The 24865-nt window shown below is 41.4% G+C and overlaps 1 protein-coding gene across 1 annotated transcript in view; it reads left to right on the forward strand.

Annotated features, from left to right (window-relative positions):
- ADAMTS12 (ADAM metallopeptidase with thrombospondin type 1 motif 12) overlaps positions 1–24449 on the forward strand; it is a 142335-nt gene extending 117886 nt beyond the window's left edge. Inside the window, exons 17-24 of the mRNA XM_058044083.1 lie at positions 60–186; positions 6820–7030; positions 9105–10247; positions 14822–14974; positions 17452–17625; positions 19196–19342; positions 21462–21615; positions 24244–24449. Coding sequence (XP_057900066.1) covers positions 60–186; positions 6820–7030; positions 9105–10247; positions 14822–14974; positions 17452–17625; positions 19196–19342; positions 21462–21615; positions 24244–24449 — 2315 coding nt within the window. The remainder of the gene's footprint in view (positions 1–59; positions 187–6819; positions 7031–9104; positions 10248–14821; positions 14975–17451; positions 17626–19195; positions 19343–21461; positions 21616–24243) is intronic.
- Positions 24450–24865: the final 416 nt, after the last annotated feature.

Here is a 24865-nt window from a genome sequence, read left to right on the forward strand (position 1 = left end):
CCAGCCCAGGATGACTGCTCCTTTCTGTCTCTCTCTCTGTGTGTGTGTGTCTCTGGCAGGGCTGCGGCGGCAGATCGCGCGCTGCGTGCGGAGGGCGAGCGGAGCCGTCAAAAACTCCTTCTGTGACCCAGCCACGCAGCCCAAGGGGCGGCACAAGAAGTGCCACGAGCAGGACTGCCCGCCCAGGTAACAGCTTCTGGGGCTCTGGGGGTGGGAACAGCATCCTTGCTCAAAGGGAGCTGCTCCTGATGCCAGGCTGGCATGGCATCCGCGGCCTTCCATGGTGCCATGGTGAGGGCTGCCACGCCTTGCAGAGCAAGGTGCCAGAAATTATATAGTAAACAAATCAGAAGTGAGCCATCCTGAGAGGTTTCTAAGTCAAGTTACTGAGCAGTCTGGCAGAGATAGTTCTCTCATGTATTTAGATACTATTTTTGTTCAGTTTGGGTATGGGTGTGCTGGAAGACCATATAGGTTTTTATTTTAAAACTGTGTTCTTGCCTTAGCTCAAGAGAGCTAAGAAGAATTAATATATTAGTAATTAGTATATTCCAAAAACAACTAGCAGAGCCTTTAGATGTTGTTTCTCAGTATTTTTTAATGCACCTTTGTCCTTTTTATGAAAGGTGATGAGTGGAAAGGCTTACTTCTAAAACTAATTTTTATACTTTCTTTGTAACACAGTACTTGGCATTTTTTATTATGGTCCTTCTTATTTATAACTTTGAGTGAAGTGCAGTTCTCTTAATTCCGTGATCACATGGGAATAATTCCTTTCTCATAACATTGTCTTAATTTATATTCATCTCTGGTTTTTCTGTGCTACCATTCTGTGCTACCATTTTAGCATTTAGTAGGGTAAGGAAGACTAAACATTCCAGGTGCCTGCAGAAGTGTGGGCTTGTACCACAGGCACAGATGTGCTGAAAAGAGATCAATACTGGTTTTTGTTTCATGCTTTAGATACGTCAGTTTTGTCTTCTGTTGTCTTTGAAAGTTGTTTATCCTGCTGTTCACAAAGGTACACCAGTCTTTCCCTAGAAATTCTAGTTTGATCAGAATCAAATCAAAGCAATGAATCCTTGGGGTTCATGGTGTTGCATTTGCCACCAGTGAATTTCATGAAACTTTGATGTTAAAAGTTGTGTGTATTTGTTCGTTTTATTAGTTGTTTCCAAGTATCTTCATAGCAGTATGTGATGCTTCTGTGGGATTTACATCTTTGTGCTTGCAGCATGGTGTACCAGCTGCATTTCATAATTCTTTGTAGATTGCCAGGAAATCAACTGAAACTAGACCAAACTTTTTATTATTTGACTAGTTAAGAGCTGGGGCTACCCATACACACTGAGCTGTTTTTTCATGGCACACATAAACTGTACTATCAATTTAAGAATTCCCAGTTAACTCAATTTATGCCATTTGTTCTAAGTGACAACATTATTAAGACCTGCTCTTGAAAAGTCAGAGAGGGGAATTTGTCGCTTGTTGAGCAGACTGCACAATGTCATGCATAAACCAAACTCTTCTGCAGACCAGGCAGAAAAGCTCTTGTGTGCTGGCAGCCTGTGATGCTTCCTGAGCTCTTTCTGTGCTGCAGGGGAAACCAGAAGTCATCCTTCTGAGCAAAATCACAACGAAGTGCAGTGCAGGAAAACCATATGTATTTAATTCTAGAGTCGTGTTGCATATTTATTTTTCTCTTAGTAACACAAAAGTGACTGTAGGAACTTGACCAAGGGACTGAGTCCCTGTGCTGGCTCTCAGCAGGGCCTACATGCCTAAGGAGGAATAAGTCAAACATAAATCAGATTTCTTTGTAATGCTCTTCCAGCTTTCAACTGGTTTTAATTCAAGGCATTTCCAGAGGATACTTAGCTTGTCTAATCAGTAACCTCCAATGAACCTCACTCATCCAGCCTCCTTCTGCAGCCTTGAAAAATTTCTCTTGCGTACAACTTCCTGTTATATACAATGTCCTCCTGAATGTTGGAGGCAGGTGTGACTGTCCCACATGGCATTATGTGGGGTAACTGAGAGTCCAGTGGAGCGGCTGAGGACAAAGTGTTCCCTAGAGAGGTGGCTAAACTCTGAGCCAGAGGTGAGGACAGTTCTGTTAAACACAACCCTGCAGGAGACCTTTGTTTAGTGCTGCAGCCACAGAACTGAAATTGTTGGATGACCTTGAACTTCTCAGCAGTGAACCAGGTGCTTTAGAGTAGGTTCTATCAAAAAAATGATGGCTGTTCCCTACTAAATCACACTGATGAAAAACATGCTACTAGACCACTTAATAAGAAATCAATAATTTATCAAACAGAAGTTATGGACAAAGAATAAAATGGTTGTGGCTCTCACAAACCAGATCTTACCTCCTTAATCCATTTCAGGAAGTTGTAAACTGTTTAAATTGCAGATTTAAAATTACAAATTTAAATTACTTCTGAGAAGTCTAAGCCTTAACATTCTTGCTTGTCCCCTGATTTTCTCTGTATTTATTTTATGCTTATTATTACACTTTCTTCTAAAATAATTCAGAGGAAAAAAACATTAAAAATATCACAATACATGTACGCCATGCTTTGATTCAGAACGAAATAAAGGTGGCTGGACAGCTGGGAGTTAAAATGTCATGCAGCTACTCATGTACTGCTTCAGTGATATTGCCTAGATGAGTGCATTGAGACTGCAGTACAAATGCTTGCTTTTTTCCAGGTCACACTATGGAGTATGGTTTCCAGTTGAATGTTTCTTTGGTATGCAGGTGTTTAGTCCCATAGCTGTTAATGTTAAAATCAATGGATACTACTTGAAAAATAGTAGGATTTTAACTACTTAGAGCATTGTGAATAAAGTTTTGCTTCCCGCTGTAAAGAAAATTGTCTGGAGCCTTTTTAACTTGACTACCCACTTCAGCAGAGTAACCCTAAATAGATTATTTTAAAAGTACTTGGAATCTGCTACTTGTTATCTGTTGTTATTGCGTTGTCCTGCTTCCAGACTGCTTAGTACACTTCCAACAGCATAATAAGAATGAGAAATCTGTTTTCTATTCCAGTGCACAGAGTAAGAATCCATGCACCATCGGTATTTGCTGTGCCTGATGCTGGACAAATACATAAAGAAGCCAACAGTCTCTCTTTAGGTGTGACATGCCCAGATGGGAATGAGGGAACTTTTGCCCCATAGCCCCAAAATTACATGCTATTGCTTTTTCAACAGGAATCACACATTATTCACCACACATCTTCTATGTATAGCTGAGGACTATGTCATAGGCTTTTGGGCTCTGTCTAATTTGTTACAAACCTTAGAAACCCAGTTTGTGAGGAAAAGATAAGTCTCATTTAAGGCACCTGAATGCCACCTGAAGGAAGGAGATTTTCTTCCTATCTCTGTTCCAGGCTTGGTTGCAGAAGAGCTGAACACTCGCACCTGCAGCTCAAAACTACCTGAAGTTATTTTTTCACCAGACAGGCTCCTCTCTGTTCTGACAGTCTGAGGAAGATCAGTGCTCATTTATTGAAAATTAATAACCTAAATTGTGCATTTTGCTTGTTTGTTTGCTACCACAATCTTTCCATGCCATGCCTGTCTATGGAGATAAGACAGTCATTTCACTTTGCAGGGATCTGTTGATGAATTAATACTTAAGAACCACTCAGTTGCTGTAGCAGTAAATGCCAGAGGTAAAATCAGAAACCAGAGGCAGGAGCAAGTATTGGGTGCTGACTCCCATGAGGCTTTAGTGTCCACCAGCTTGTCCCAGTCTCTCACCACAGTCTTTAGCTTGGCTGGGAGATCCAACATCTTGGCCATTTCCTCTCAGAAGCTGCATATTTAGAGCTCGGATTGCTGTGTTAATTCTGGATGTGTGTTTGGCAATCACGTCCCGTTTTGGTTATGCCTGTGCACTGTGAGGAGAGAGCAAAAGCACCAAGATAAGCAGAGCTTGGCAAAGCAGTCACTCAAGTGTTATTCTCTTCTCTGTGGTGCAAAGCCTGCTCTGGGGCATCCTGTACCAAAACAGTAAAAAGGATGTTGGCAGTTTTGCCGTCCTTGCTTTGACTTTGTTCCCCTTTGGCTGAGATGCCAGAGTTCAGATCCTGAAGCAGAAATCACGAAGAGACAGGAGCACAGGTGATTCCATGTCAGGTTTCTGACTCTTGGATAATTAGGCATATGCATGAAAAAGGATATGAAAGGATGAAAATAGGAAAACACAACATCAAAAATTCCAGCTAGTGTTAAGAGCAAACTTCCAGTTAGAGCAAGTTTTTTTGAAGTTACCTGCACTGAGTGAGGAAGAAGACTACAGAAAAAATTACCTGGCTGACTGTAGTTTTATTTTTATCATGAAGATGGAATAGAATAAAATCTTAATTCTGGGGTTTTCTAACTGTGGAGCACCGGACTTTTTTGACTACTTCCACTGCTTTCAAAAGTGTTTTGTGTGCGACAGTTGATCACGCACTGTTACTGCTGCTCAAGGTAGGTTCTGTGGTAAGCTCTGATAATTTGTTGCTTAGAGATTGGTATTTCAATGTACCGATTGCTAAACCCTCAGTCAGAGCCATTTGAAAATGCTGAGGGGGAAGAGGTGTCAGTTTAGCATATCTGTACCTCGAAATATGTAATCTGGTCCCATTAAAATTAATGGAGCAATTCACATATTTATGTTCCATTTGTGCGGAAATGTCAGCAATTTACAAGATTATAGAAGAGATAAAATTGTAAAGAAGATGCAAGAGATGATAACAACCCTGAAATAGCTTGATTCAGGTGGTGATAATTTACTCCTTTTTTTTTTTATTACTGTGTTCAGCTGAGGTGTACTTGCTTTTTATTTACTTGTTAGAGTTCCTTTGTTGTTTGCAGACCTGGAAGAACAAGAAACAATCTAAAGGAAGGCAAGAGGAGGAGAAAGATATTTTGGGTAGATATTTTGGGATATTTTTTAGTTTAATTTGGAAAGATTCGTTTACTTGGAAAGATATTTTGGGATATTTTTTAGTATAATCTGGTCCAGAGACTTCACCACTGGGTTGTGGTGGCAGTGGACTGCATTCTGGAGCAAAGCAGTCAGTGCACTTTGGGGTAACTTAAAAGGAAATGCTGTATGGATATATTACTAAACAGGAAGAAGATAGGTGTAGGTACCACAGAGAGGACCAGATGGCTGCACAAATAAGCTGTGTTGCAGCTTGATGGCTCTGAGTCTTGGTTGTTTGAGTTGTTTATTCTTTAGTTACTAGGAAGGTATACCAGTGCCTTCCACATCAGTGGCAGCTCACATGCAGTGGAAGTGAAAATGAATTAAGGAACATGGAAACTGCAATAGGGAAGGGAGAGGGATTATCAGCAGAGACAAAGCATAAAAACTGTTATAAATCTGAATGCTGAACTTTGATGTATTTGTCAGAATAGGATTATTTTGTCTCTTAAGTTCATGGACCTTAAAAGAAAAGAAAAAAAAAAAGAAAAAGAAAAAGAAAAAAAAAAACCAAAACCAATAGAATGCTGTTGGTTGTAAGCCAAAAGCAATTTTTTTTCTGCCTTTTTAAATAGAAAGGTGTTTTCAAAATATATTCCTACTTTGTTTTCACTGTAAGGCTTTGTAGTGACCTCCTTGAAAACTCTGGAACAAGCAATATTTTTTAGGAGCTTTTGTGGCTTAGAGTTTAAAGCTGGGCCAGATTGTTCAAGCAGCAGCTTGAAGTTGTATTCTTGCTTAGGGCATGCTTAACTGAAGGAAAAAAGCTTTTCTTGGTTTGATGTTTTTTCCTCTTTTTTTCAACTATAAAGACAAATCTTCAGGTAAATGTCACAGTTGATGCCAGAGCTTCTCAAACTGTAGAAACCTGGAAATTTTTGCTCCCCTTTCTTATCACAGAAGGCAGATATGCAGGTGCACAATCTGCTCTGGGTCAGCATGAGAAAAAATAGTTGGATGGTGCTGGGGAAATGCTGAGGTGAACCAAATCTAAAGGGAGCAGTTCTTGTAGGTAAGGTGTTTTGCACTGGAAAACACATAACATGTTACAGAGGAAAGTTACCCTCGCTTTGGTGGAAAATTACATACCATAGTGTGAAAGACTGACTTTAATCATGACAGAGACACATAAGGGGCTCCTTTCTACTTTGTTGAGGAGTTAAGTACAGGAAAGTCCAGCCTAATGCAGGCCTGTACACCATGCCCAGAGGGACAGTGCTGCAGGGCACTGATCCCATGCAGCACAGCTCTGGCTAATCTGGTTTTGGGGCTCTGTGCCTCCCTGCTTCCCCTAATGGGAAAAGGCCTTGTGGAGGGAGGTAACCCTTGGAGAACCAGTTTGAGTATTTGTGCAGTACTGGCTGCTTAGACTGGGTAAAGGGACCTTTTCCACCTCTGTGCTGTCATTACAGACTCCCCAGTGATTCTCATGTCTTAACTCTTCTGTACTGACATAGCAATAAACAGACAAACCATAGGATAGAGTAAATAGATTACTTGCTTAAGTAGATTTCCTAGCAGTTCCTGAGATTTGGATTTGAAGGACTACCTACTCAGTAGATTTTTACACTTTATTGAAGCATGAGGCTTATTCCCCACTTCTGTCTGGAAATTCTGCCTAATTCTGTCTTCTCTCTTTCACTGACTGGCTGGTACTAGAACACAGGGTAGATGGGAGAGCTTGAGTGATCTGAAACTTACGTGAAGAGCTTGTATCTGAGCCCAGATTTTAAATTACTGGCTCTTTTTCTTCCAGTCTCTGACCTTTTCCTTGATGTGCTTGTGGTGGGTTGTTTTCTGATGTTTCTCACCCTGCTGGCTTTCAGGTGGTGGGCAGGGGAGTGGCAGAAGTGTTCAACCACATGCGGCCCAACAGGGCAGAAGAAGAGAACTGTACTTTGCATCCAGACAGTGGGATCTGATGAGCAAGCACTGGATGTCACAGAGTGCCAGCACCTGCTTAAACCAAAGACCCATCTGTCATGCAACAGAGATATCTTGTGCCCATCTGACTGGACAGTGAGCAACTGGACTGAGGTAAATTCATGTTAGCTGAAACACTGAACTTTTTCTCAGAATTACCTATTATATTCAGCAAAAAGGACCAATGACCTGCTGTTTTGCCTTTTACACTTCTTTTCTAGAATACTTTTCTATACTTTAATATGTTCACAAATCCTTTGTAGAGGAAAAAACCTCCAGCCTAGCTTCCTAAAGATTTTGGGCAGTGTTGCATGTTAACTTGCTGAGCTTTTGGGACTGTGGAATGTGGTGTGCTTAGTGCTAAAGAGTCTGTGTGAGAGCAGTGGCTGCTGTGGGCCAGACTAAGGGGATGACTACTGTCATCTCTGTAGGTCAGCAAAACATTTATAAATTCTTTACATTCATATCTCTTGCATCCAAAACTCTGCCTTTTTCCCCATAGCTTTGGAAACATACAGGAATTGCTCAAAGCTGCACCAGGAGACGTTCAGGTTGGACATTGGGAAGCATTTCTCCTCTGGGAGGGTGGTCAGACCCTGGAACACGCTACCTAGGGAGGTGTTCAATGTCCCTAGCCTGTCAGTGCTTAAGAGAGCATTTGAACAGCGCCCGTAGCAGCATGCTTTGACTTTTGGTCAGACATGAGGTGCTCAGGCAATTGGAGTAGGGGTTGAGGGTTGACTGTTGAGGGTCCCTTCCAGGTGTAAATACTGTCTTCCCTTCATTTTTGAAAACTCCACTCTCATCTTCTTCATCTTTTTTTTTCATAAGACTCACTGCTGTGAGAACAGAGTCACACACTGAACTAAAAAAATCTTGTGACTATTGGATTGGTTTATGCTGCTCACAAACCATCATCACAAAATATTTTTTTTTTTTGTTAATTGAGTAACCCCCATGTTTTAAATACCTGTGAAAAAATAGATTGAGCTTACATGACTAGCAGTACAATTATATAGGAATGGCACATTGCTTGTGCTCATGTGCTGTTGGATTGTATTTACAACTTACTGATAAAAATGCATTTTTGCATCTGCAGAAACTGGAGAGAGAGTGCAGGTATTTCACTTGCACGAAGGACAGGAGCTGATGAACCTGTCTACTGTGAGGCTACACTGGTTGCTTTCCTGCTGCTGTTGCTGCAGAGCATTGGGATGCAATATTATTTTATAGCTGTGAACAACAGAGTGCTCCAGCAATGCAAAGTCACTGGTGTTTCTACTCCCTGTGACCCAGACTAGCTCCAAAGTGAGTTAAATGTGTCAGGGACAATAAAGTCCTGGGAAAAGGAGAGTTCATCACTTCATGTTGAGCACCTGGTCAGGCTTCCTTGCTTCTTAGGAAGAATTCTTCCAGTAGGTTTTTTTGTAACATCTCCACTCCTACTCAACCAATCGTCCAGCCTTAGCATCTCCAACCAGAGAAGTGTGATTTTATAAAATCCACAGTTGAGGCACAGCTGCTGAAGGCATGGCTGTGCCTGTGGGCCTAAGGATGAAAAACATCACAGGAAAGAAGAACATCACTCCTTATCTGCATCTCCTTAGCTCCCAGCACTCTTTGTACACAGCAGTGCTCTCATTTAAATAGAAGCCAGGTTGGCTAATTACCTTTTTTAGTCTCTAATTGAGGACAGACATGCTAATAGCTCTGGCAGCAGTTCATGGCTGTACTAAGACTGAATGAAAAATCCATTTCATAAAGTCAGCAAGAGCCTGTGAGCTGCATGGATCACCACAGCAGGTTTGTGGCACAGTGAGCAGCACTGGGCCAGTCAGGTGTGGGTTCAGGTCAAGTCTGTTTTTTTATAAATCTGGTGGAAAAGGTATTGACTAAATGACTTTGTGAGTCAATGAAGAAATCAAATTCTATAATATTAATTTAATATTTTGTCTTGATCATGTAGTCTTTTTTCACTACTATTTCCCCAAGGTGACATTTACTGTTGAAACATTTGGAAAGAACTCTATGGTAGCAGAACATCACTAGGATGAAAGGCTTGTTCTCCAGGAAAAGCTTTGTAATTCATTATTTGTCATGATGCTTCTTTATTATAAACAAATGCCATCTGATACTTCTGTGCAGGGAGATTACATTAACAGGTACATTAATTCTGTTTCATTTGCAGTGCACAGTCACTTGTGGTGGTGGAGTAAGGACTCGTAATGTCACTTGTGCCAAAAATAATGATGAGCCTTGTGACAGTTCCAAGAGACCAAACTCTAAGGCCCTGTGTGGTCTTCAGCAATGCCCTTCTGCTGGAAGATTTCTGATTCCCCCACAGGCACCCAGAAGAGGCAAGATCATAATCAGGAAAACAACTGCTGATCCTGAACGGAGTCTTCCTCGCAGAATACCCAGGCCAAACCCCAAGTTCCATACAACAACAAAAATGCCCAAGCATGAAAGTGTAACTCCCTTTTTGCCTCCGTCCTCTGGTTTGGTCAATGTCTCAGGAAAAGAGGGAGCACCCAACGGGACATTACAGAGTAATTTTGCTGAATCAGGTGATGTTTACAATTACCCAATTGTTTCTACTGAAAATAGCTCATATCAAAATAGTACTTCATGGCCTTTTCATAACAGCTTAAGTACTGAAATTATAAGGCATGCTGAAAACACTTCTAAAAGTGAGCCAGTTTCTACTGCAGAGGGTGAGATGCAAAGAAGTGAGGACACTCCCGTTTCCTCTTTTACCAGTAATCCAGAAATAACTTCCAGCTATGATTACTTAACTGAGGAATCTGACAACACTGATGGGCCACTTGGAGTCAGCAAGAAAGCAGTTGATCTCTTTTACAGCACAGAGCTCAGTCCTGACATCAGGACCAGAAGCACAACCTTGGACACTGCCTCTCCTCAGAATGAGATTGTAGCTTCTCAGAGCCCACCAGCATCTCCTCACCAAGACCTTTCTGTGCGCAGTCCTGTCAGCAGAGCTGCACAAGGGCTGCCATTTCCAACAGCAGCAAACTATGTCAGTCTGCAAGTTGATGTTCCTGTTGTGGAGGTAACAACCCCACAAGCACTGGTTACAGAAATGCCCACAGAGCTTGGGCGTGCACCCAGAGACCAGACTCACAGCAGAGAAGAAATGAATCTGCCTGACACTGTAACTACTAGCACACAATCCTCAGCTCCCAAGCATGCTCTGAACAACCAAAATGCAGCATCTGAGGGTGTTTTAGTGAATGTCACAGACCACAGCCACATAATAACATCCAACAGTTTGCCCAGTGATGCCTACTGGATAGTAGGCAACTGGAGTGAGGTAAGTTATCCATTGCTTTTAAGTGGAGAGTGTGAACAGCTGTCTGAAACACTGCTGAGGAAATGGAGTTTCTTAGTTTGTCACAATTTTCTGAAATCAGTATCACATATGTAAAATACCACAAAAAAAGGTGGTAACTTGGGATATCTAAGATTAGGTTGCTTACAGAGAATGAATATAGTCATCACAGGGCCTGGACATAATTTACCAACTTTTATTTAATACCCTTTCCACTATAAAGTTTTGTTTTTATGTAAACAGAGTTCCTTTTATGCTAAAGGATTTTATATTCTTGATACCTAAAGTGAGAGATGTTGGTGTCTGAACTAATCATCTCATTTTTTGATGGCCTTTTTTACCAAACTAGAGAGGGTCAGATCTGGAAACCTCCTAGTGATGATCTGCCTCTGTGTCTCAGTGCTGATGGAGAATGCTGTCCAGGGTCTGTTTCTGTGTACCTGTTTGCTCTTGGGTGTGCTGGGAATGATTCACAATCATAGAAATGCAGAAATTCAGGGCCAAAAAGGACAGCATGAGGTTACTAAATGTATCTCATGTCAGTGGAGGCATATCTAGACCCCTGAGATGCAGCTGGATGCAGACAGTGGGTAAGATCCCTGCTCTGTCCTGAGTGCGCCAGCCCTTGTTCAGGATATGTACTCCTGATGGCAGTTTGAGCTTTCATCTTGTGCCTTCCTGTGGCCAGGTTAGAATGGCCTTAGCTTCCCTTGTTCTAGTGGGACAGGTGAACAATTCCCTCCTGCCTCTATCCCTGTAAGAGAAAACCTGCTTTTAGATCTGCTTGAGTGCAAGACCCTACAAGAGAAGATCAAGGGAATGGTTGTGGCCCCAAGCCCCCACAGCCTGAGCAAAGGCCTGTCATGCTGAGATGCTCCTGTCCCACTCATTCATCATCCACCTTGAAATATTTTCCTTATAGACAGCAAACATCTTCCTTACTGAAAATGAGGACTCTCTTCTTTAATATGCATTCTCTTCTTTTATATGCAGACTATGGAGGAAAATTGTCTTCTTAATAACTCTTTTGGGGTCTCACATCTAAATTCTTTCAAGATTTTCCCTGTGCTTTTTAAATAACTGGGGACTTTGTTTTTCTTGTCTGATCTTGCTTCAGTTTCATGACATATTTTATGTCAGTGATGTTCATTGTGGTCCCAGTAGACACATGGCATATAAAATCAACTAATTATTCACATTTTATGTATTACCCTCTTTGTGAATGCAGAAATGAGATTTGTCTTGTTTTGTAACTATCTTGCTTTGATGTATTCAATTTGTGGTCCATTGTAAATGCTGGATCCCTACTACAGTATTCTAGATCAGCAGAAGTTCTCAATTACATTTGGGAGCTGTGTGTGTGTGTGTGTGTGTGTGAATATAGATGTATATGTGTGTATGTTTGTGTATGCATGAAGAGTTTTCCCTAAATGTAGTATTTTGTATCTATTTTTTTATTTCAGGCTACTGCTTTCTTACAGTTTTTATTGTGGTGAGGTGTCACTGAATTCAGATTTCAACATTCCTGCCTACTCTCCCAGCTTGTCATCATCTTCAAATGCCTTAAATGCATGTTGTCTTTCCTCATTGAATAGTTAATGAGAATGCTGAAGAGAGCCTGGCTTTGGAGCCCTGTAGAACCATATTTGAAAAGTCTGTTCATTTTGACATTGAACCACTAAGAACCACTTTATTGCAGTTTTTCAGTTAGTTGTAATTATTTCACCTAAACTGTATTTATATTTCTAAAAGAACGCTTTGCAGGATCATGTAAAAATGCATTACAGCAGCCAGCTCCTTATTTCATTAAGCCAGGCTCCCCTGTCAGAAAAGGTTATTAGACTCACTTGAATTATTTCTTCTAGATGGGTCCATGTGGGCTTTTCTTTTGCTTTATCATCTTTGTAAGTATTTGCCAGTTTGATCTTGATTGTTTAATAATTTGGTTTTTATCTTCTTGTGAAGTGTGCTTGGATGAAGCATTCCGTTAGACCACAGATAGGACTTTTTATTTTCCTAGAGATAAATTGGAAGATATTCTTATCTAATCCTCTGGGACATTTCCAATCTATTATAAGAATTGATTCTCAACAGTTCAAACATTATTGAATAAACACTTGAATGAATGTAGAGATAAGGTTAATACATTTGCTTTCACAGAACTGATAAAATCAATTTGAAGATACTTAATGAATATAACTTTGTTATTCTTTAATAATGTAGTAGTATTTTGCTAGTCTCGTTCAAGCTGTTGTTTTTTGTTAAAATAAATTTTATGGGAAGTGTGGCACATTGAACTTCCAATTTTTCAAATTTGAAGAAGTGATGAAAAAGAGAATTTATGGAGTCTCCATCTTTGGAGATATTCTGAAGCCATCTGGACATGGTTCTGGGAAATTGCCTCTAGGTGGCCTTACCTGAGCAAAGCTCCTTTCCAATTTCAACCATTCCATGGTTCTGTTAATAAAGACAGCTATTCTCTTTCACATTAAATAAAAGTTATCTATTTCACATCACACCTTGATTCTGACATTTACAGAACCTTTTCTTTTTGTTCATTGCTTTTAATTAATTTTCAGTTTAAAGTTTTCTGACTTTATTTTTGCTCTTTCTGTTTGCCCATCCTTAGTAAAACTTTGAATCTGTTTCTAGATGACATCTCTCCAAGGCATTGGTATTTCAAGACCACTGCACCTACCCTGACAAATACCTTGCGGTGCTCATTCTCTTTTAGTAGCTGTCAATATTTTGACATTGCTTTGCTCTGTAAGAGATGTCCGTATTAGTAAATAAATAGTGCCAAGAGCAGTGATATTCACTGAGGTGGAGAAGTGTGACATGTCCCATAAGGGGGCTGGCACTTGTCCCCTCAAGGGAGAGCACTAATGTGAGTAGGGCAGAACAGTGCCCATTCCCACTAGTGCTTGTCTGTAAATTTTACTTCTTTCCTACTACTTTCCTGGGCCATTCTGGGCTGTCACTTTTCCCTTTCTAAGTGCTTTCTGGGTAGCAAAGAATCTCCATTACCAGCAGATCATCTCATTCTAATATTGGTAATCTCATTCTTCTGTTGGTCATGTCAAGTCACCTGCACTATCTCCCTCTGTGACCAACATCTGCTGTGCCAAGGGGAAATTTTGGTTCCCAAATGACAAAGGGAAAAGAACATAAAAAACCAGAAACTTATTTAGCATCAAACAACAACTAGGAAAGCTCAGGCTTTATTCTGAAACCATTTGAAGAATCATGCCTTTCTCTCTTGACCCTGTGCTGCACACAACGGGGTTTGAAAGAATCCTGCTGTTTCACCTTCCTCACACAAGAACATTAGTTTTCCTCAGTGTGATCTGCCCAACATCATCTGTGGAGCCACCTTTGCTCTTCTCACGTGTGCTCAGAAAGGGCTTTAGTCAAAGACTTCAGCATCCCTTCAGTGAAGTCCTGGTGTTGTCAGGCTGGTGTAGCAAAGCTGGGGAAGGCATCAGGCCATCAGAAAGCAAGGCAGGGGCAGTCTGTCCTCTCAGTCAGAAAAATTGCCTTGGGTAGAGGTGTCACTAGGCAGAACAGAGCAGTGTTATGCAGTTTCCTTTAATAGGACCTTTGTGGCCGCTTGGACACACATCCCAGGAGTCACCATGAGATCAAACATCTCCAGCGTTGGGTTTTTTTCCTGCCTTAGCTTCAGCTAAACTTTCCCTATTTTTCCAAGCACTTATTCAGTGTTCTATATTTAACTTTCCCACTGCCACACAGGGAGTTCAAACCACACAATAGCATTTGCTTTATTCATCATTTTGCTGACTTAATCCAAGATTATTTATGCTGTTTCTCATGCCAGCTACAGGCTGTTTAGCGTGTGTTGAATTTGGCTCTACATGTATAGCTCACTGACCCACCCTTTCTAAGGCAGAAAAAGGTAAATGGGTGTCTCCAATCAGTTTTCAACCCCTCCTGCTTCAGAATACAATGACAGTGTTTGGGATTTTTTGTGAGGAGTGTGCTCTCTTGGTATATGGACTGGAATAGTCAATATTCTCTTTCCTGAGACACAAAAATCCTCCCAGATGTTGAAAACACTCAGCCACTTCCTGAAATAATGATTTAGAGAAACATTTTCCTTTACAGTTTTCCTAAGATTACTAATATTTATTTAAGATTTTCAGCATCATAAATTCAATTAGCGGACTCTCTCATCAGCAGTATTAGGGGTAGAGAGGGAACATGCTGAAGATTGGATGTAATTGCATTTTACTGTGGATCCCCAAAGATAACAGAAGAAAACAGTGGAACAGCTGGTACAGATTGAGAATGTCTCGGTAAGCAGGAGTTTGCCAAAGAAAAGAAGTGCATCGTAGAAATCAGGACTGGTATTGTCCTAAGAAACCTTCAGAATATTAAGTAAAATTTGAGTGAATTTCAAATCTTTTTTGGATGTCTCTGATAACATATGTCATCTAAAGCAGCTCTAGATATTTATATTTAGGTTCCAGGATTGTTTCCAGAGTGATGTTCTAATGTTGAGTTTGCCCCTGGGCTTTCCTCTTGCCCTCGTGCAGTGCTCTACGACCTGTGGAATGGGGGCTTTCTGGAGACATGTGGAGTGCAGCAGCAGGAACACATCTCACTGCCAGGACATGAAAAAGCCTGACCCTGCAAGGAGGTGTTATCTCCGCCCATGTGCTAGCTGGAAAACAGGAAATTGGAGCAAGGTAACTTCACTCAGGGCTGTGTATGAACAGTATGCTTGCAGATTTCACTGGGTATGAAACTCTAAACATTTCATTTTTAAAACAATTATTTACTCGGTGAATGCATACATGATTCCTAGTTGACCATTCAGCACTAATTCACTAATTTCCTGACCAAGTTATATCTGGAAACACATCTGCTGTGAATTTTGTTCTTCCTGTGGTGGGTTGTGCTCATTAACTCTGGCATCTAGAGCCAAAGCAGGACTCACTGCTCCTGTTCTTTGGAGCTGACAGGGCAAAGCTGTACACAGTTGCTTGTGACATCTTTTTAATCTCTGCCTCCAGGGACATATCCTAATTTTAAGAAGCAGTGGTAATTTGGGAAAGGGAGTTGTTGTGTTCCTACTCACCCTTGTCACCATGTGCTGTCTCTTGACATGGTCTGTTCCCCATTCATGTAACTTCTAAGTCTGCTCTGTGCAGGATTCTGTTTGGCCCTAGTTTTGTACCCATGGCCTGTTCAAGGGACAGAAGAGTGTCCAGGGTGCTAAGTGGAACCCAAAGAATTGTGCTTGAGCCCCATTTTGATATTTTAAGCTGTGTGAAGAGCACCTGGAAGGACTTAGGTGACTTCTGGAAGCTTATTACATTTTGTCTTCATGCAGTCTGAAAATTGAGTTTCAAACCACAGGTTATTTTTCAAGACTAAAAGGAGATAAACTACAAAATTTTGTTTTATATATTGTTGATTTAATAAGGAAAACGATAGGTGTCTCAAACTTAGGCAGTATAGATCATTTCTGTGGACAATGTTGTTGCCATTGGGCTAGAGGGCAGAGTGATACAAATAAAAGGCTATAGTTACAAAGCCCGTGTTATTATTGAGCTCTTAGACATAAAATTGATTTGTACAGGAATTACATGCCTCTTTAGAAAGTTCAGGAAAGGCCAAGGCTTTACATAACTACATTTAAACCTCTGAAATTAATTTTAAGAGATACATAGACATCCTGCCCTCTCAGCTACAGTAGGGCAATTTCATCTTCACTTTTTCTTCATAAATGTCATTGCTCTTGCAACTAGTGAATGATGGCCATGTCACAAAAAATAGCTAGCAATCAGGTTTAATGATAAAATATAACAGGAAGCAATTTTTTAAAATGTCAGACCAGTTATGAAACAAGTTTGAGGCAAGGGGCTTCTCCTGTCAGACTTTTGTTGCCCTCCATTTTTTCATCAAGTGAACTATACAAACCTAATTAAAGTTTCATATATTAAAAAAGGTTAAATTTTGTTTGCTTTACAAGTGGCAATTGTTTTTTGTTACTCATTTCAAATATTTTGAAGATGTGTTGTCACAGCAAGACGTCTGGGTTTCCTGCTAGTGCAGTAGAGCTTTTTCTGTTTTTTACTTTCATTTAATTTTTCCCCTCCCCTGAAAGAAAAGTGCTTCAGACTAAATCTTAGAGTCTGTGTTTAATGCCAGATGTATTTTGCGTATATCCTGAGACTATTGTACTCAGTTTCTTACAGAGCCATTTCTATTTCTATCCAGAGAGACAGAAACCTGTCCTGTGGACAAGAGTAAGGATTCCCTTTCCATCCATTCTCCATTTCCTAGGGGCAGTATTACATTCAGGTTCCTTGCTCAACTAAAGGATGCTTATTTATGCAAAGGAAAACATCATCAGTTTCTATTTCATCATAGTGGTAAAGGTGAAAGGTGATCTAAGAAGCTTTCAGTGGTGCAGTCGGAATTGGTTTTAATTCTGCTTGAAGACAAAACATGTATTTTTCCTTATCCCTGGGGTAGCAAATTCAGTTCTTCATCAGGAGCAGGAAAGGTCCTGAATTTTGGTGCCTGGAGACAGGACCTGGTGATGCTGCATGAGGTTTGGAGAAAGCTCTGGCTAGCAAAGGGAGACTGAAGGGGTTCACGTAGCTCCTCAGCAGAGCTCTAAGCTGGGCAGTGATTTCACAGGCTGTGGGTGAGGCCCAAAGTGCCTCTCTCCTCCCTCCCACCTTCTCAAACTGAGGCTGCTCTTGGGGTATGAACTGTCCTGGTGCCATGGAGGTGTAAGGATACTGAGGGTAGGAGCTGCTACTCACTCCCTTCTCTCTTTGAAGCAGCTAAGGAACTGCTGCTGACAATATCCCTACATACAGAATCCATTTTTTGTATTTACTGCATTATGACTCTTTCACTATGGCATTTTTGCAAACAGCTGGCATGATTTCCCAATTAAATATGTATCCATAATATTAATGCCCATAGCAGTGTAGCAGGGGAATTGCTTACATGGCATGTTGTGGGCTGCTGTGAGGAAAGCCACAGCATTTAAGCCTCGGGAGAGGTTGGTGTTACAGTAATCTGGAAATTGCTTCCATTCAAGGATGCTCACAGCTCAGGCTGTCCTGCTCTGTGACTGGGGAAGGCACAACCCCTCAGCAGGGCTCATCATGTGGAGATGTGCCCCTCTCTGTTTTGTGTGCAGTGCTCTGTGAACTGCAGCGGAGGCTTCAAGACCCGAGACGTTCACTGCATTGATGTTGGGGAAAAGCGGCTGCTCAGGCCTTTCCACTGCCAGTTACTCGGCTATAAACCACAGCTCAGCACTAGCTGTAACACAGAACCTTGCTTGCAATGGCATGTGGAGCCCTGGAGTGAGGTACTGTTCCTTAAGAGAAGCTTTGTGAGTCAGCAGTCTGCTTTCAGGTAACAGCAGCTGTTGGATCCCGTGCTGTCAGGTAAAACTGTGCTCCAAGGAGGACATGCAGCTGGTGAGTTCTTGTGCATGGCTACAGCAAAAATCAGCACAGGTGTTCATTATGCTTCACAAAATCATTCTTACAGCTGGAGCTTTAAATTACAATGTCCTGAAGGGGAGAAGCAGATGGCCTGGAAGAAAATTTGTTGTAGCTATCCTATTGGACCAGTAAATGTGGTTCATTTAGATGAATCCTTTTTGCTGCTGTTTTAATCTTGTGTTCTCATTATGGCAAGTTTAGAATGTTCTTTACACTTTTGGACTGAAATTTTATGAAGCAAAGGCTTAGACCAGACATAAGATAAATCTGATTTTTGGGTCCCTTTGTAACGCAGATCTGTGCCAACCAACTCAGAGGCAGCCAGGCAAATATTTATGTCAGCTAAAGCATGTGGCCTGATTATATTTTAGAATTTAACCCCACTGAAAGCAGCTCTGGAGAACATGTGTGATGATATTTGCAGCCCTGTGGACCTAATGCTTTGGGATTTTAAGGGAGGTGACACATTTTCTTTACACTGCACTAGCAAATCACACCTGGAGGAGACCAGGGTGTGCTGTCAGAGCAGTCAGCACAGGGAGAAAAAATAAAAATATCTGAATGATTGCAATTGCTTGCCACTTAAAATACTTTATAAAAACACTACTCTAACCCTGGAAGTTGCCCTGATGCTAAAGACACTGAGTAGAAATGGATTGAAAGGGTTCATTAATCAGATGTCACATGTATTGTTCTGTCCATAGGGGTGCAATTCCTTGTAGGACAGTAACAATGCATTATTCAAAGTATATTTGATACCTTATTTCATATAAGAGTATAAAATACTTTGCGTATTTCAAGCAGACTTTGTGAAAAAAAATAGTAAAAAGTCAGTGAATAAGTAATTCTAGAATGTAGACAGAAGAATGTTTAAAAAATAACCTGAGTCGCTATCTTTGCGTGACAGTTTTACTACCAAAGAGTTCAGTTGTTGTATGAATTGAATTTTAATGTTCCAAACCACCTCATAAGAAATGAGATCTTATGAATGTGTTGTGTCTTCATTTAGTGTTACAGATTAATCCTGCTGACACATGACTTCTACTCTAATTCTTGTTAAAGATGCTACTGGTGTTGGTGATGCTGATGAGCAGTTCTGTGTTGCCTGTTCTGTGTAGCCCCTTCTACTCTGCCCTTTAGTCCTTCCAGTAGTGTGTGCCAGGAGCAGCTTTTCCCCATATAGCAGCTTCTTCTCAGTCTCCTTCCAAGCACATGGAATAAGTATCTCAGTGCAGAGCTTTTCTTCATGTCTGCACTTTAGGACTTGATGTGCTGCAAACCTGTACATCTTTCTAAACCCAGGGGCCTGTGACCCTGAGTCCTTGTTATCTGTGGCCCCGCATGTTCTAAGTGAACCTGTCCCACCATCTTTGTGGTCTGTTTGTGGTTTCTCATGCTGTGCCACCCCTGGCTGTGGCCCTCTCTCGGCAGTGTTCGAGGTCGTGCGGCGGTGGCCAGCAGCAGCGGCGCGTGTCCTGCCCGCGGGAAGGGCACTGTGACTGGAGCAGGAGACCTGATCCCATGGCACCGTGTAACAGCCAGCCTTGCACGCAGTGGGTGCACCAGGCCTGGAGCCCGGTAGGATTCAGTTTATTTCTGGGCTTTTTTTGTCATGAGCTGGCCATATTTGGTCATGTTATTCACTTGTCTCTGAACCTCAGCGCCTGTGGCAAGTACAGTTCCTTATGCACAGCTGAAGCTGCAAGAGGAGAACTTCTGAAAACATTACTGAACATTTCACACCCAGCCTGAGTCCATTTCTTCAGGTGACAGATAATGTAGCTTCTATTTTTTGTTGCTGTATTAGATGTCATTGGAAGTCTGGGATCTTTTATCTTGTCTAAGAACAAAGGGGTTTTACCATTAACATTTTTCCTGTGCACATTTGAAATATTCCACTGTTAGAGGCTATTGGAGGGGATTGGGTGATCCTCAAAACAACTTTGGGGAATATTGTATTTGCCCATACAAAGAGAGATTCTGAATTTTGACCAACAGCCTCCTACTTAGTATCTAGAAGTACCTGTGGCAGGTACAGTTCCTTATGCACAGCTGAAGCTGCAAGAGGAGAACTTCTGAAAACATTACTGAACATTTGATAGCCAGCCTGTGTCCATTCCTTCAGGTGACAGATAATGTAGCTTCTGGTTTTTGTTGCTGTATTAGATATCATTGGAAGTCTCCCACCTTTTGTCTTGTCTAAGAACAAAGGAGTTTTACCATTAACATTCTTCCTCTGCATATTTGAAATATTCCACTGTTAGAGGGTATTGGAGGGGATTGGGTGATCCTCAAAACAGCTTTGGGGAATATTGTACTTGCCCACACAAAGAGAAATTCTGAATTTTGACCAACAGCCTCCTACACAATACCTGGCAATCTTATTGGAAAATATGAGGTGTACCTTTGGGGAACCTTCCACTATCTGCTATACACAGTTATCTATTGCTATACATATTTATCTATAAAGAAACTAGTATATCTAATAAACCTTTCCCTGCAGTTTCCTTAATAAACATTGCATACATTACAAGAACTCCTCACAGCATAATGGAATATTGAAGGAATGCTAAAAGAAGGAGCCACAGATCAGGAAACATTGGAGTCTCATTTAACACAGAAAATTCAATGAGTTGGTTTTGACGCAAAGCCACTAGATGGGACGTGACTATAATGTACTGTTGAGTCAGTGTAACACTTAAATATAGAAGTGAAGCGCATAAAATAAGTAACAGAATACCAAATGTTATAGCAACTAATTTACTTATTTATTAATTCCATATTGATGTATTCATTAATAATTTTACTTCATAAAAAATATTTTAAACATCCATATAAAGTAGTTGCGAGAATACCTAAGATCTTTCAGTCTATCTCATGCCAGTACTATTGTGCTTTATGTACAGAGAGACACATTAGAAAGGGGATAATTTGCAGAAAAATTACAGAGGTTCCACTCCTGTCTTCATCTCTTGTGCTTCATTAGCTGACATTCTCTATCTTCTGAATTCTTTATCTCATTTATCTGCTGGCACTATTTATCTGTAGAGAAAAAAACAAACAACTAATTGGCATTCTCAGACGCTCTGGGAAGTCACAAGAATTAAATACATTTACAGAATGCTAGAGGAAGATATTTTAAAAGTGTTTGGGTTTTATGGCCTTCTGTGTGCAGTCAGAACAAGCGGCTGGCAGTTCTTTTGTGGTCATAAATAAAGGATAACCTCTGTTTAAAAGCCAGGAAAGAAACAAAACCTTGTTGGACTTTTTTTTTTAAATCTTAGCTTGGTCATTTGTAGACCTAACACTGCAATTGGTTATTCATGTTTACCTTAGTCAGAAAACACAGGAAGCAAAAACTGTCCTAATTTTTATGAATTTGGTTTAAGTCTCTTCTATTGTAGGACTGGCATTGCAAGACATCCCTTTCCTCTGCAGAAAACAATCCTTTCCCCCTGTTTACACATTCCAAGATGCTGTATTTATACCATTTACCCTCTGATTTATTCTGCCAAATCTGGCCAAAATGCACCACGGAGGTGTCTGGATGGAGCATACAGTACACAGATTACTGGAGTGGCATTGCTTCTGGGTCACAAAGCAGTTTTAGCTTCCTGTCACATCACAGCTCAAATATTGCCATATTGCAAAATTTCCATGTAAAAAAAATTCATGTATGTTAAAATTACTCTTTCAGTGTGCTGTTTCTTGTGGAGGGGGCATTCAGCAAAGAACTGTGAAATGCATGAATACAGAAACTAATGAAACTGAAGATGATAGTATGTGTCTGGATAAAGCCAAGCCCACAAAATACCAGAAGTGCAATCTGCAAGAGTGCAGGAAAAATACAGGTAGAGTAATACACATGCATGAAAAATTTTTCTCCATTTCTGCTGAGATTCTGCAAAAACTGGGAGCTGACTCTATCAGCTTCTTTTGAGTAGCATGGGCTCAGTAATTGCAGGTCACCACTGCTCAGTTGCTCTGTTGGCAGAACCACACTTTTGTCTCTTCCAGCACTTCTGGCCTTGTGTTGCCATGATGGGGAGCATGCATCCCTCATTTATGACCCAACTAAATTAGTAGGTCTGATTGTATTGGCCTGTTTTAAGTAACTCAGGCTGCAGGGAGGACTGTGGAAGGACACACATTAAGTCCAAACAGTTTCCATTTCTTAAGATAGATCACTCCATGGAAGCTCTAAATTCTGGACTGGGAGTGCAAGCAAGCAAATTCTTACATACACTGTAAAAAAACACTTGTAAAAAAAACAGTGTCCAATAGGATGAGACTGTCCAAAATCAAGAGGTGAAGAGAAGTGCTCTTGTGAATCAGGATATCCTGTACCTCTGTCCTTCAATGTACATGGTTAATAGCCCAAAAAAAGAGGCATCAGGGGAGGGGGGAAGCTTGCAGAAGGAATAACATCTTTATGAGCAGTGTGTGTACTGTTGCATCCAGGAGGTACCCTCAGATAAACAGCAACATCTCACAGCTCTTCTAGAAAAACTTTCAAAAGCCTTTTGGAGCATGATCTTCCCTGTTAGTCAGTGCTAAGGGTCCAATTTGACAGTGAGACATTTGTTTGAATCTGGAGGGCAGAGTGGATCTGACATGCTCTTGAGAGTGATGCATCACTCCTGCTGCTGTTCACAGAATGTTAGCACATGTTTTGCCCTGGGGTGGATTGGTCTGCTTATTTCCTGTCCCTCTCGTGTTCTGAGAGAAAAACTCAGATAAATACTGCCTACACACATTAGTAAGAGTAACTTCTGTGAATAAAAGTTCAAGTGGCCTGTAAAACATAATAAATGCCCTACTCGGTAAGCACTGGTCCATGCAGCCCACCCTTATGTCTCCAACAATGGCATTAGAAAATGCAGCTTAGCAGGAATGCAGGAGGTTGGAGCTTTCCTGAGATTCATTTTCGTGATACTCCTCCAGCATTTCCAACTGACATATATTAGGACTATTAAAAGTTCTCCATGTCGTGCCTTTTTGTTTAAACTTTCATTAATATGTTGCAACTCCTTTTGGTGCTGTGGTCTGCTTCCACCCTCTCCTGTGGCTGCAAGTTCAAAAAATCATGGAATTGTCAAGGCTGGAAGAGACCCTCAAGACTATCCAGTCCAACCATCCACCCAGCTATGCCACTGTAACCCCTGAGCCACTCAAACACATCACCCAGATCCAGATGCTTCTTGAACATCTCCAGGAATGGTGACTCCACCACCTCCCTGAGCAGCCTGTTCAATGCCTGAGCATCCCAACAGTGAAAAAATGTTTTCTAAAGTTAATCTGAGCCTCCCCTGTCTCAGCTTGAGGCCATTTCCTCTTATTCTCTCACTGTGGGTGTGGCAAGATAGGCTGACCCCCACGTCACTGCAGCCTCCTCTCAGGTAGCTGTACAGGCCTGCAGTCCCCTGGGTCATCCTTCTGACCCTCCCAGAGATGGGAATTACATTTGCTGACTTCCAGTCAGGAACTTCTCCAGTTAGCCAGGACTGCTGGTAGGAGATGGAGAGGGGTTTGGAAAGTTCTCTCACCAGTTTCCTCTTTATTCTGGGGTAGGTCCCATCTGGACCCATAGACTTGTGAGTGTCTTAATTGGCAAAGCATGTCCCTAACCATTGACAGTCCTGGGTTATGGAAGCTTCTTTCTGCTTCCCATCCCTAACTTCCAGCTCTGGGGGCTGGATATCCTGAGGACAGCCATTCTAGAGGTTCACAGCCTGGTATGAAAAAAAAAAAAAAACTGCTTTGATCTGTTTTAAATTACCTTTATACTAGTTTCCTTTGAGTTTCCCCCAGTGTTGAGGGATTTGCTGGAGAACAACCTTGCTAATATATCATCTTCCTTCTTTTGCACACCTTGCCTTCTCACAGCTGAGGACCTCCAGTTTCTAATATCTGGCTAAATCTGGCCCATCTCAGTCCCTCAGAGCTACCACAGACCCATCACCACGGTGGTGCAGGCAGCAGCAGTCCCTGGCATGTTCTGATGCTGCAGGAATCAAGGCATAGCCAAGCTGAACAGGCAGCTGCATGTGCATTGTCTGCATTCTCCTGCCTGCTCTGGCTGGCTGTGCAGCACCCTGCCAGCCCATGATGCTCATCTTAAGGGCAGTTAGTTACAAGAATGCAAAAGTACCAAATTCAAGTCATTGTTGCCAGGCTTTCTCTGGCAGTCCTTATCAGCAGAAAAGTCAAAGTGGAAAACATAGATCAGCTGTGTCTGCCACAAAAGTAAAATCTCAGTGAACAGTCATATTTCCAAAAGAGAAGGTCATGTGTTCACTAGAAGATCCTAGAATTTCAGTGGGAGGTCAAGCTGACCCATAATACAAGGGAAGAGAAAGCCACCATGAATAAGACCCTTAACAGACATGACCATCTTGCATAGAGCAGTTCAAAATTCTAGAAATACGGGGAGTGTGTCAGCAAAATACAGCTAATTCTTGTCATCTTCTTCACCACAGGGCTGCCCTGCAGCAAAGACCAGCTGTCAGTTCACTTCTGCCAGAGGCTGAGAGGCATTGGAAAGTGCCTGCTGCCATCAATACAGACTCAGTGCTGCTTCACCTGTAGTCAGCCCCGAATTCGGAGCAAAGGAAGATATGGGGATCAGCGAGGCTTCAAACAACAAAATTACACTAAATCTAGAAGAAAACCACCTCAAAACTAAGAAAACAACAACCAAGCAGCTTGGCACTAGCTGTTTTATTCTTGTTTCCTTGAATAGAGCTTCTGTTTACAAGTTTTACCTTCCTTATTTTTTTCTGAACCATCCAGCATAAATGGAAATCTGTGATCAAAACTGGGAAAGCACATCACCTAGGGTTATCAGTCATAATTTACTGCTTCCATTTTTTCTCTGTAATAGTCCAAAGTTTATAATGTAATTTTCAGTGTATCAGCAGCTAGTACTACTTAGGCATGCATAGACACTAGAAACAGGCTTGCAAGAATTTTCTGTTTTTTTGTAATGAATGTTTAACTTGTTCTTCCATCTCTTTTCCAGAACCCACTTGAAACACCAGCACTGCTTACTCAAGAGTGCTTAGTGAAGGTGGCCCTTGGGGCAACAGACACATACCTGTG

Source organism: Melospiza georgiana, chromosome Z (assembly GCF_028018845.1).
Source record: "Melospiza georgiana isolate bMelGeo1 chromosome Z, bMelGeo1.pri, whole genome shotgun sequence".
In the NCBI taxonomy this organism is placed as follows: domain Eukaryota; kingdom Metazoa; phylum Chordata; class Aves; order Passeriformes; family Passerellidae; genus Melospiza; species Melospiza georgiana.